Consider the following 12,846-nt stretch of genomic DNA (forward strand, 5'->3'; position numbering starts at 1 on the left):
GGTTACCTACAAACTAAAGTTGTTCCTTTGGATAAACAAGTTGAAGTTTAATTTGTTGTCAGGTCTAATATCAAATCTGTTGAGAAATATTTGGGATCTATACCAGTTGTCAAACATGTTGAAAAATCTTTGGGATCTAACCAGCTGTCAAATCTGTTGACCAACCCGTTTTCTCTACAAAATTCCCAAACCACCATGAGGATGTGATTTCAAAGCCCACCACAAGGTTTGAATGTTTGGCTGACATTGCACACAATTGAGATATCACTCGACTATGCGATCTCTTATACATATTTTGGCACTTGTTAGAGTGCCAAAGATAATACCCACCTTTAGTAAGTTGGTCAATCATTGTGACATGTCACCAAAGAGGTGATGATGGGTCAAATCTGAAATCCTTAGCCAGCCCTTGGCCCACTAAGCTAGAACTACTAGCCATTGTAAACTATATGTGTACCCACAGTAAAAATATTTTTTTCTAGAATTGCTTGGCAAACCAAAAGAAGAGTTTTCAATTAATTGAGAAAATCCAGGAAAAAATGATATATTAAGAATTTGAAAATTTTTATTAAAAGAAAAAGAAGCTTGGATATGAATTTTAAAGAAACTTACATTTTAAATTTTTTCTTTTATTGTGAACAATGTTTCTTCTAGATACAAGTGCTTTGATCTCTGTAGTACTTAGCTGACACTCATTGAGCTATAGGAATAATGGTTTTTGAGCACTGAAAATAAATAGCAACCTTGAGCAATGAGAAGAGAATGAGTTTTGGTTGAGTGAGGAATGAGACACAAGAATAAGTGTTGTGTTTGTGTTTTATAAGTGACAAAGTTACTTTTAGGTTTCATTAGGTTTTGTATTCATTTTTGACTATTTTTATAAAACAAAATGTATTTTTTACAAGTTCCATAGGGTTCACTTGGGTATGTCTGAGTTATGCACAAAGCGTTTATCAACTATTAAGCGTTCCTATGCATTCATGGCTGAATGCATAGACATATTACATGCTTTGGGTGTACATAGGTTAGACAAGAGTCAGGATGTGGGTATTGAACTTGCACCAAATTGGTTTTGGTTTGTTTGAGCATATGGGTAACACAATTTATCTTTAGAGAACTAGGGAAATTTTAGAGTTATCTTTACAGTGATCATAGTAGGGAATTCCTACTTTATTTTCACCTTTTTATAGTAATGGTCACTTTCTGCTTTATAGGGATTGGTATTATGTTTATAAAATGTTTCATTTTAAGTTACAGTTGAGCTAGTGACCTATCTGGTGTAGAAGACTCCCTTACAAAAGGCCATAGGGAGATTTGTTTCCATTTATCTTATATATTGGTCATATTTTAACCTTGGGAGTTAACCAAACTTTGGCATTCCACTTACATCTAGAGTAATATATTATAGTATTACAAATTTTTCTGTTTGAACGTTTTGGAAATTTCCTTGCTTACGCTTTTTAGCACATAACCAGAAATCTCTTCAAGTTGGTATCCTTGGAAATCTAAAAAATTATTCTGTTATTTCAGATATCTGCAATGGCTGATAGAGGAGCAAGGCTGTAAAGATACTCAATTTCATACTTCATATGCTCTTCTGCTTGCAAAGGAAGCAATTGGTGCTTCTAAAAGTGTCACACAGAGTGTAACTTTACATGAAGATGTTGCTCAGAGTATGGCTGATGGCATGTGGAATGAAGAAAAAAAGGTTCTAAATGACGGTTTCCTTACAGCCAAAGAGGTGCAAAACCCAAATGAAGAATCTAGCAAGCAATGCATCTGTTTGTCCACTAGAAATAGGCTGCAGTCATTTTTATTAAATTCAGACAAATATGATGCTGAAGCAGTTCTTCACCTCATAGAGGGATCAGAACTTTGGCCAGAACAGGTTTGATTAATTTCCATAAACTTGATAATGCATTCCTTTTATTTTTTTTTAAATTGTATCTAATCCTGCCTTTTATGTTTGATTCACATGAGTATCTGCAAATATCAAGATTGCTTCAGTGTAATATATTGGAAATCAACATAGAGAAAAACACTCTCAAAACCTTACACAGCGCTTTTTTTAATTTCTCAAACCATCATGTCTTGGTATATGTGGCGTTTTCCATGCTTTCTAGGCTATTAAAGAAGGTTTCGAATTCAAGCATTCTAAATGAAGTGTAGAATCTTTCTTCACTGTCTATTAATCTTATTGTATTTTTTTGTTATTTAAAAAGTTTAAACTACTGTCTTTATTGAAAGACAAACTCTTTGGACTTTAGTTAATATTTACTGTGGCCAATTGGTGTTACTCTTGTAAACGGTCCTTGATATCCTGTAAGCAGCTAGACAAATCATCTTTAGGCTCATATTTACTTCAGGATAACCAGGCTAAAATCTGCAGTGAAAGATGAAGTTTTTGAAAAAACAATTTAGCAGAGCCTTGCAATTGGTATCAAAATAGTGAGGCTTTGAAAGTTGTGCTTTCCATATGCTCCTTAGGTGGACAATATATCAGCTCCATATTGCCATTCCTGACAAGCAAATGAATAAAATAGAAGTGAACCTCGTGTTTGGTATCATAGTTTGAAAAGATGAGCTTGGCTAAAGCTTAGATGCCCAAAATATTGACTTGGACTTGGGACTCTCAAAAACTTGATTAATACAAAATAAACTTGAATAATTCATAGACACATAAAGAATAATTTTAAAGAACACAAATATATTTGATCATAGTAGTGTAACTGGGGGTCAAGATTAACTTGGCAAACCAAAGGTATAAATGGAATTTAATTACTTGAAATTTAATTGGGAAGCAAAAAACTGCTGAAAATTTCATACAAGGCGGGAAAAGATTTTGGGGAAGAAAATTATGAAAATATTAGCTACTAACTATTAAACCAAGTAAAAATATGAATTAACAAATTTAAATGAAGTTAAACTTATTGGGCTCAGATTCATCATTGGAATTAGTCTCAGTAGTGACTTCTTCCATTTTGAATATCTTTCAATTATTTTGAAGCATTTTGAATCATCATGACCATTTTAACTGCACAATTCTTACAACGGTATTTTCTTTGACCTTTATGGTAAGAGGTCCTAGGTTGGTGATAATTATCCTTATTATTGATTCTTTGACTAATATTTAGATTTAAAAGCTTGCTCTCCATTTCATACACTAACATATTGAGTGAGTTTTGCTGCTTCTTGTTGAAGTAAACTGAAAAAACCTTGAATATTAATTCCTTAGTTAAAGAGGAAAGAACAAGCCAAGAATATGCATTATTAATAATTGTTAGAAGGGCCTTGGAAGACACTTTTTGAGAATAATAAGAATGAATTTAACAGATTCAAGTTTAGCTCCTAAGCCTACTGATTGATTATTAAAAAAATTAAAATCACGTTTCCACGAAGTTTTGAAAACGGGGGGATAGGGGAATGGGTTTTGGGGATAAGGGGAAATGGACCCACACTTGTGGACTGTGGAGGGATGGTGGCTTGCAATGATACACACATATCTAAAATGTGGGTCCAAAACAAATTTTATTTTATTTCCACAAATTTTATTTTTATTTCTTTTAAAAATCAGAGCTGGCATTGAGGGACAGTGCTTCTTGTAGAGGTTTGGGCACAGACTTTATGATGAAGCTAGGATATCTAAGTGGTCTAATGTTGGGCATATTGTCATTGATGTCAAAGGTGGCAAGATATCGTCATTAATGTCAAAATAATTAATAGGGAAGCCTACATTGTATGAATCAGCATATAACATTACCTTGGTTAATGGAACTCAACAAGCCCATCTGAACCCTATTTAATGGGCATACACATAAAAGTGGATTCAATATCACAGACATGAAAAAAGAAAAATATAACCTCTCGAGTGAGATGTAGTTTCAAATGGTATGATTGATTTAAGAAGAGATGATATTTTCAGGAAATGATAATAGAGTTCATCTTCCCTTAGAAACCAAAACTGCAGCAGCATGAAGAAGATTTTATTAATAACCTTTTCGCCCCAGAGATGAGCAAGAAAAACAAGATGTGGAAGATCTCGAAAGGTTGATACAGCAAAGATATGTGGCATGCTCGGATCATGTTGAATATGATGAAGAAACTACAGAGATTGAATGACAAGCATTATTACCATCTTTAGACAATCCAAACATTGATGAATCGCCCATAATAAACACAGCCACAGTTTACATGATAGCGAGTAAGATACCAAGATGAAGGTTGGTAGCCTGATAACAACACTGAAATCCATCAGCGACCTTGTGGATAGAAGACCTCAATGTGGAGACTGCAAGCAGGATGCTGGCAACAATGAATATTAGAGAGAATGTGAAAGAAAATGAACAAGAATTTGAGTAAAAGTATGAGGAATGCAAGTGTATATGGATTTACCATTCAAAGATAAATTGACACATGAATAACATCAAGTCAAGGAATATTGCGCAAGTATTGGACTGAGAGCTTAGCACCCACAGACTTCTATATGTCTTTAAAAGTATTGAACAAATATTGAGTGTTAAAAGATAATTATTTAGACATGTCGAATGGAAGATATAAATATCTCCTGGCCAAATTTGCGTGAGCATAAGGGATGTCAGCAATTATATAATGATCAAGCTAGTGATAAAGAAAACAGCATTCAATATAAGAAAGAGGTTCAATAATTATAATTGTTCAGGCAATGCTTGAAATATTAAGCAGATCAAACTAATTATTAAGCGCTTCTTGTCATAATTAGTTAAGGAAGACAGTGCTGGAATTAAATAAGGCTGACTCCTTTATGAATGAGTCACCTTCTTTCAAAGAAGAGGTGCAATGGGTATTTAAATAAGGTAAGTAGGAGATTGTCAGAGTAAGTTCCAAAAAGTAATATCATACAGTTTAGAGCAGATTCATACACATGAAGAGCAGCAATGAATATCATTAAAGAGCAGCGATTAATGTTTAGAGTAGCAATTAAGGAAAATATAGTGTGATTTTGAGCAGGCTAAGAGTAGAAAAAGTACAAAGAATATTTCTGACTTATGTTTAAGATCATATGTAGATATATATGAGAAATGTGTGTAGTTTGATTTGAAGAACATGAGCAGTATTATTTAAGGAACATAGAAAATTTATATGAAGAAATGGAGCAGATCTATGAAGATTTCATAAGCAAATTTATGAGGAATTTGTGAGTGAGTTTATGAACAGACTTAAGGAGTATTTGTGAGTAAAAGTTTGAAGGAAATTTTGGGCAGAATTTTGTGAAGGAGATCTATTCAAATAATTATTGTTTATTGAAGAAGCTATACTTGAGAAGGTGAATTTGAACAGAAGAGGCTGGTGCCTACCATAAAAAGAGATTGGTGTCTCTCACCAAGTTGGTGCTCAGTTGTGGGGGTTGGTGCATCCAGTGGGTTGGTACTCACAAATTGTATGAGAGGTGATTTGTGTCTCTTGTGGGGTGGTGCCTACAAAGATTGTAAGAGATATTTATATATATAAGCAATATTTGACGTAGGGATATAAAAGAATCATTAAAATGAAGTTGTAGAATATAAAGAAATTGTGGTGACAAATAATTTTAATTATTTAGAAGGTTCAAAAATATTTATTTAATTAAATATTGAATATTTCTAAGCTTTCCAGATTATTCATTTTCAATCAAATTAATGCTGGACCATGGATATTAAGAGGTCACTTTATTATTTCCCAAAAGTTAAATATTAAAAGTGAGGGAAATTTGAAAGGTCTTTTTGAAGCTTCCTTGAAGTGTTATAAAATGATAGTTTAGGTCTCACCTCTATATACTTGGTTTATTATTGCCCCTTGAGATGCTTTGAGAGCTTCTGGCTTTGAGCCATAGGATAGAAACCCTTGGGTTTTGGTGGGTTGGATGAAAACCCAATTCCATCCTGGGAGTGGATTCCCTTCGGGATTTATTGTTGCGCTTCATTGTTCAGGGTTAGAGGTTTCATTCATAAATCTCACAGGGTCTTTTATATATAAGTATCAAATATGTTTAGTCTCTTCCAGAGACAATTTTATAGGAGTTGAATATATATTGCTAAATATTTGTGTGGTGAAATTATGGAGTTCATTCTTGAAAATGTCTGCTAGTTCAATTGAAGATTGTGATTAAAACACTTTTTCTATTCTTCAATTGGATGCCATTAGAGTTTTTGTTGATGAAGCAAACATTCATCATATTGGCCGCCAATTTTAGAAGGGAATGCTGGGCACCAAGGAGATGCTATTTTAAATGAATAGAGGTATCGATTTAATTGATGTTGGTGGCGATTTTCTAATATTTGTGTATGGATTCTTGGAGAGAAATTGAATTAATTTGGTGAATGACATTATATCTAATATTTGGAGTTTTGGAATGGTCGAACTTCTTCTTCTAAGTCACACCATATATATTGGAGTTTGTGGGATTAATAATGTTGGCTAGGTGTGGCTTTGGCTCCTAAAGTAGCAAACTCTCCCTTTAATGGTGTGAACCTCTCAGAAGTAAATTGAGGGTTGCAACATAGTGATATAGCAGGTTTCTTCCTTAGTTCGTGGCCTTAGAAGCACTTGGGACAGCAGAAGATATCTAAGGTGTAGGGGGGTCTTCCCTTGCTGCTACATGAAGCCCCTCAACTGCCTAGGTCCACAGTAATGTTGCTCAGATTTCTAATATACCGGGTCTACAATACCTAGATGTGGTTTTTAGAAGAGACAAGTGTCCATTTTCATCAAATCTTTGTACTCTCAGATTTATTCCCTATTTCTGGGTGTGGGAAGTATTTAGTATCATTTTGAGAATCAATATAAAATTCTGTATTGTTGTATATTTCTGGAAGTTACTGTGATGTCTTCAAACTGAAGTATGTGATGAAAGAATTTATGGTTGCTGGAGATTATTGACAGATGTATGAGTAACTCTAAGGAGATGTTGGCCTTACTATTGATATTTTCCTGAAGCTATTTTTTTATTTCTGGATGGAAAGGAGAGTTTTCAGCTGTGCATATTATTTAAGTTTATAGCATAAATTTTCTGTTGTGTCTTGGTTGCTGAATATACATAATCTACTGTGCATCATTCATACTCGCTGATCAGTGAACGTCTGTACTGACATTGCTGAAGACTGAACTTATGGGAATGGAAATGCCTGTTCAAATCCGTTATTGCTTGTGAATTTTCTGCTACAACAAAATAAAGTCTTGAAAATAAGGCCTGTTCACAAGTATTGTTTTGCATATCTTCTGTTCATTGAATCATGGCTGGGAAGTGGAGGTTCAAAGTCCCATAAGGGATATTTGGAAGCTTTGTTCCAGTTCAACTGACACTGCTGCAACATTATCCTTGTATTTCCAAAGTGCTAAGGTCAGAAAGAACTCATTAATTTCTTGTAATTTTGATTATGAATTGCACACTGAATGAATACACTGAATAAATAACTCATTTTCCCCACAAACTGAAACTGCATAAACATTATCCAACAATGGTTTTAAGGCAAAATTTGGAAGGGTAAATTGAAGGGGGATCTTAGAAAGGGCTTCCACGTAAATCGCGTGTTCTTGCATCGCCAAATTGTTAGATCTTATGTGAATGATATTGTGCAAATTGATATAATCGTGTGCTCATCATCTAAACAATGAAAGTTGCACAGTTTAAGAGAGGAATATTGTCATTCTTGAATCTTTTTCTTGTCTGCTTTTGTAAACTCCTTACAGCAGTCAGTAGAAACAAAAACAATAACAACTAAAAGAGCATGCATCTGAGTTAACAAAAGAAGTAATAGTTGTTTTAAATTTAATAATCTATTTTCAATTTTGCTTCCGAAACCACGTAAATATTCTTTTTTCTTCCAAGATCGACCATTTGGACATGCCATCGCGTTGTTGGTTCAAAGCAGCGTTACAAAACTCAGACTTGCCTTGGACTTGACAAGCTCATTTTTGACCTGGACTCTGACATAGGGGCTAGACTTGGCAAATTGAAAAACGCAAGAAATTCAGAGATTTTTAAGGATTTAAAATTTGTTTCATGCACCCTTTAATAAACAGACCCTAAAGACACAATAACCTCATCTAATAGAAGCTACTTTGATCACATATACGAATTTACATTGATCACATAAATATAAACACATTTTTTAGTAGAAGGAATTAATGCATTTAGATATATAAATATTAAAATTATCAGATTTCCACATTCCATAATAATATGTATAGCTGCTTTTTGGATTTGATTGTGTGACATTTTTTTGCATCAAATCCAGAAAGCAGCTATACATATATAAATATTGTCAAATGTATACAAAACTCGTGGAATATGAAATCCATGACATCAAAAGTTCCAAACAAATATCAAAACAAAAGCTAGAAGCCTATGGCTCAGAGCAGCCTGCATCACTTAGCTCTCTATGTGGGTGTCTAAGATAGGTCTTGGATGATGATGCAACCATGATATTTCCCTTTGTCTTAGTGACACCCGCATCAACTTCCAAGATGTCTATTTGTGCGCTATCCTTCTTTTTGCCATTGCCATTGCCATTGCCTCTTCCTCTTTGGCCACTTGGTCAACCCAATCAAAGCCCTCATCACTAAAGATATGAATCTCAACCTTAGTGATCCAATCTAATTGTGGATCAACCTCCTCTAGTTTGATGGATGATTAGTCGTTGCCCAAAATTTTTTGTGGTGAAGGTGAATGTTGTAATGAACATAAACTAGATGATTCAACCTTTGCATTGACGATTTATTGTGCTTCTTGGAGTGTATGTGCTCACAATGTGAAGCATTGCTTGGTTGGCTCAATACTCAAACTACAATCCTTTGAAGATTTAGCAGCAAATCTTTCCCACCATGTATCTTAGGTGAGGAAAAAGAAAAAAAAATCAATCTCATTATCCAACTACATTGCTTGGTTGGCTCAATACTCAAACTACAATCCTTTGAAGATTTAGCAGCAAAGCTTTCCCACCATGTATCTCGGGTGAGAAAAAAGAAAAAAAAATCAATCTCATTATCCAAGTTAGTGTCAATATTTAAAAATAGTGTAAAAAGGAAAAGTTTCAATTTTTAAACTTAAATTATTCCCTTAATTTTCAGTAGATTTTTACTTGGTTGCAATGTCGACTAAGTTACCTTGCATATATCATGTGCAAAGAGATCTCCCTGTGAAAGTATAAAGATCTCAATCTCGGTGACTATTTGTGCTCCAATACTAGAATTAGACAACATTTTCTCTATGACTATGCAAAGCCCTCTCAGAACTGACTCATTTGCCTTGAAATCAAGGTAGAATTGGATTGCCGCATTGAGGAAATAAATAGTTGCCTTTTAAGGGCTTGTGAAGCTAGAGGTGCCATCGTCTATCAATGATTTCCCAAATGGGGTGATACTTATCCTCAACTCCTGCATAATTGGATCTAATTGCCTCCTTGACCCTATCCATGCCCTCACACATGTAGCCCATTGTGGGTTTCTCCCCATCAGCAATTCATAAGAGAACCGCTATAGGCTTTGTGAACTACAATTATTGTGAAACCTCAACATAAGTGTAAACAAAAATAAGCAAATAAAATAAAAATATGAATAAAAATACAATTTAGAGTTAGACTTTCCTCAACAATCTCCACGGTCAGTATCTAGAAGCCTTGCTAATCAAAAATCAGATTTGTCAAATAAATCTTTGCATTGGTCTTAGCATATGATGAGGAAGTCCTGTCCTCACTAACATGTGCCTTAAAGCTCCCTTTGCTTGAAGCAGGGATTCTAACGTAACAAATTTGGTTACAAATCAGGTTGTTCTAGGACGAGCCAACTCTTTCCCTGTGAATTGCCTCATTAGGTTGAGGATCCACGTATGATTGTATATGAGTATACAAATATTTTAGCTATCTTCACACATGCTTTGATGCATGAATGTTGCTAAGATCTTGTAGTATGAGGTCAAGGCAATGAGCAGCACAAGGAGTCCAAAATAATGATGGATGCTTTTCCATGAGTAGTCTACCTACAACAACATAATTTGTTGCATTATCAATATTTATTTGCACCACAATCTCCTCATCCACCATAGCCAAGACTCCTTGTAAAGCTTCACAAAGGAATTCAACGTTTTTGGTGTTTCTTGAAGCACTAATGGATTTGCTGAACACTGTGCCACTTGAGAAAGAAACAAAATCAGTTATTCAATAAAGAATAAGTTAAAAATCTTAATCACTAATTCAGTGCATTTCAAAAAGTACAATCTTAATCAACAAGAAAATATAGCAATGTTCTGTTTCTTCTATTTGTCCAACTATCAGTCATGATGGTGCAACCCTTCTTCCTCCATATCTCTCGCCGCTTGTCTATTGTGGCTTTTACATTGGCCACCTTTTGTAACAAAATGAGGCCCTTTATCTCCTCCTCATTAGGGTTTTTGTACCTTGCCCTATAAACAATAATTGCATCAACCATGTATGTAATGTCCCCTGTTTGGGATTTACAATGATTCTGTCCTAAGACAACAATTCCAACTTATAGTAAGAAATGTAATATATTTATGAATAAGATTTAATCAAACTGGAAACATTTTATTATAATATTTGATTTATAATTCTAAGAATAGTTCAGGTGCAGAACTTATCTTGATCTCTTCTTGTTGTGAATGCGAGCTTCACTATATATATAAATTTATTTCTTGGTATTACTTTATGTCTATCGAAATAATGTTAATTACTGATCTATATGTCGCTGTCTCTGATAATTCCCTTAGAATGAATGCGATATGGTTTGGAACTAAACTGATCTGAAAATATATGTTGCTCTTTATTTCTGGTATTTGCCTTAATGTGAATGAGATATATCTGATGCTGATCGGTCTGTAGAGACCCTGAGGAATTACTTGTTCGCTTGTCTGATCCAATATCCTTTAGCATTGCAATGATCAATGGTGGCCAATCTAGATATATTATCGCTATCTCTGATTTAACATTTTCTTGCTTCTGCAATGTTCGTACGATGCTATTTCTGTTGAACACTTCCTTTGTAATTGCTCCTTATTAGTCTTATGGTCTGCAAGGGTAGATTCACCCCTTTTACTTGTGTTCCTTGTGCAATCTGCTATCCAAAATATAATAATAGTTCTCCTTGATATAATTATGGCAATTGGACAGTGGCTGTCTCTGATATTCATTATAACAAATGCTCCATCTTATGTGTTTGAATCGCTGGAAAGATTGATGATCTGCTGCTCCAATAAATATGCACAGATGTCTTCCTTAAAATCGCTGGTAAAATGTCTATCTTATATGCTTTGGTAGGTCAGTAATGATAATCTGAAAAACTATCTCTTAACTATCTATTAAGCATGCGATGAATGGATACGATGCTGTTCCTAATTTAACTGGAAGTGCTTGCAGCACAGTGGTGCCTTCTCTGATTTGGAATGTGTTCTATATGCAATCAGTTTAATGGTTCAAGGTCAATTCACCCCAGTAAGCCACCCCCCACTTGCAATGGGAGAATTAACCCTTCTTATATCTTGCCATATTGAAGGGATTGCACCTCTTGATTGTTGAAGAGACATATCTCTTCCAAATCATACTTCTTTAACTTTAAGTATAAACAAATCTATTTATTATGCAAAACGTATCTCTTCTTGACATCGATTAGTTTATTATGCCCATCACTTTCCACTTGTATAATCGTTGCCTTTGATTGTACTTGTTTCTTTCCGTTGCTGGTTTGTAGTGCACATCGTTCCATACTTAAGGATCATCAGTTATCTTTAGACTAATCGTTAGTTATTAATCTTCTATATTACAATCACCCTTATCAATAATATGCCTTGATTTGATTGATCCCATAATGTCTTATCAATTACTTGTGTCTTTGTTTTGATCTTCAAGTATTATCGATCTGTAGTATGCAGTGATGATTGACCCAAAGCAATCGGATGCATCATGATTAATATCGAAGCTCATCATTAATTATTCCAAGTCGTATGACTCACTTAATGGTTATGACAACGGTTTGATGCGCTTGGCTTATAGATACGATCGTTCCTCTTGTGCATTGGTGGTTGAAGATTACTAGATGTTTATTGGTTCGATATGTTGATTATTCATTTTATCATGTCAATTCTATTGACCATTGTTATATTTGGATTGCTATTGTATCTATTCAGATTTGAATATTTTTCAAATATGATTCCTTGAATCGTCCTTCGATAGAGGGTTTAGTCTAAATTATTGGAGGATACTTCATCTGATGGCAGCGGTAATGGAGAATGGATAAAGTATGGCTCTGTGTTGTTGTATTTCTCATATAGCTTAATCATTGTTCTCAACAATGTGATCATGCTTTCTCTCAAAGTATATGTGTCTCCATATCTATAATCTTTATTAATCATAGAGTCATCTTTAATAAAACTATCTTAATTGTTTCCTTCTTCACATGTCTTTGTAAGAGTTCATTCGTCCTCTTATTATCTATAAAGATAATACATGGAGGTTTCCTTTAGTTGTTTGGTTCTAGAGTTCTAGCATCTGGAGGGGGACATCACAATGTCTTTCCAATAAGGAGACCTAACACAAAAATAAATTAAATAAAACAAGTATTGTAAAATAGAGAGTTTAAATTTGAATTTGACATACATCTAAATATAAAAATATAAAAATTCAAGAGAAAAAGCGTGAAGTTATATATTTTAAAACAAACAAGAAAATAGAATTACCTGGCTGTGTGGAATGGAAGGGTGCAATAGAACCAAAAGTCTCCAATTGCACTTCTTGCTGCATCATGTTTATCTTGTTCCAACCCATGCTGTCAAGAGACAGCTAGGAACTCAGAATAGTGTGTGGCAAAATATATGAATCTAAC

General features: G+C 34.2%; 1 protein-coding gene across 4 annotated transcripts in view; it reads left to right on the top strand.

The window, feature by feature from the left end:
* Positions 1 to 12,846, top strand: part of LOC131040172 (vacuolar sorting protein 3) — a 132,072-nt gene that overhangs the window by 71,810 nt on the left and 47,416 nt on the right. For all 4 annotated transcript variants that reach the window (XR_009104793.2, XR_009104794.2, XM_057973024.2 and 1 more), the window contains exon 8: positions 1,531 to 1,888. Coding sequence is in view for 2 of the 4 variants with exons in the window: in XM_057973024.2 (XP_057829007.2) it covers positions 1,531 to 1,888 (358 nt within the window). In the remaining 2 variants the exon portion in view is untranslated. The remainder of the gene's footprint in view (positions 1 to 1,530; positions 1,889 to 12,846) is intronic.

The sequence above is a fragment of the Cryptomeria japonica genome, chromosome 11 (genome assembly GCF_030272615.1).
Source record: "Cryptomeria japonica chromosome 11, Sugi_1.0, whole genome shotgun sequence".
Lineage (NCBI taxonomy): Eukaryota > Viridiplantae > Streptophyta > Pinopsida > Cupressales > Cupressaceae > Cryptomeria > Cryptomeria japonica.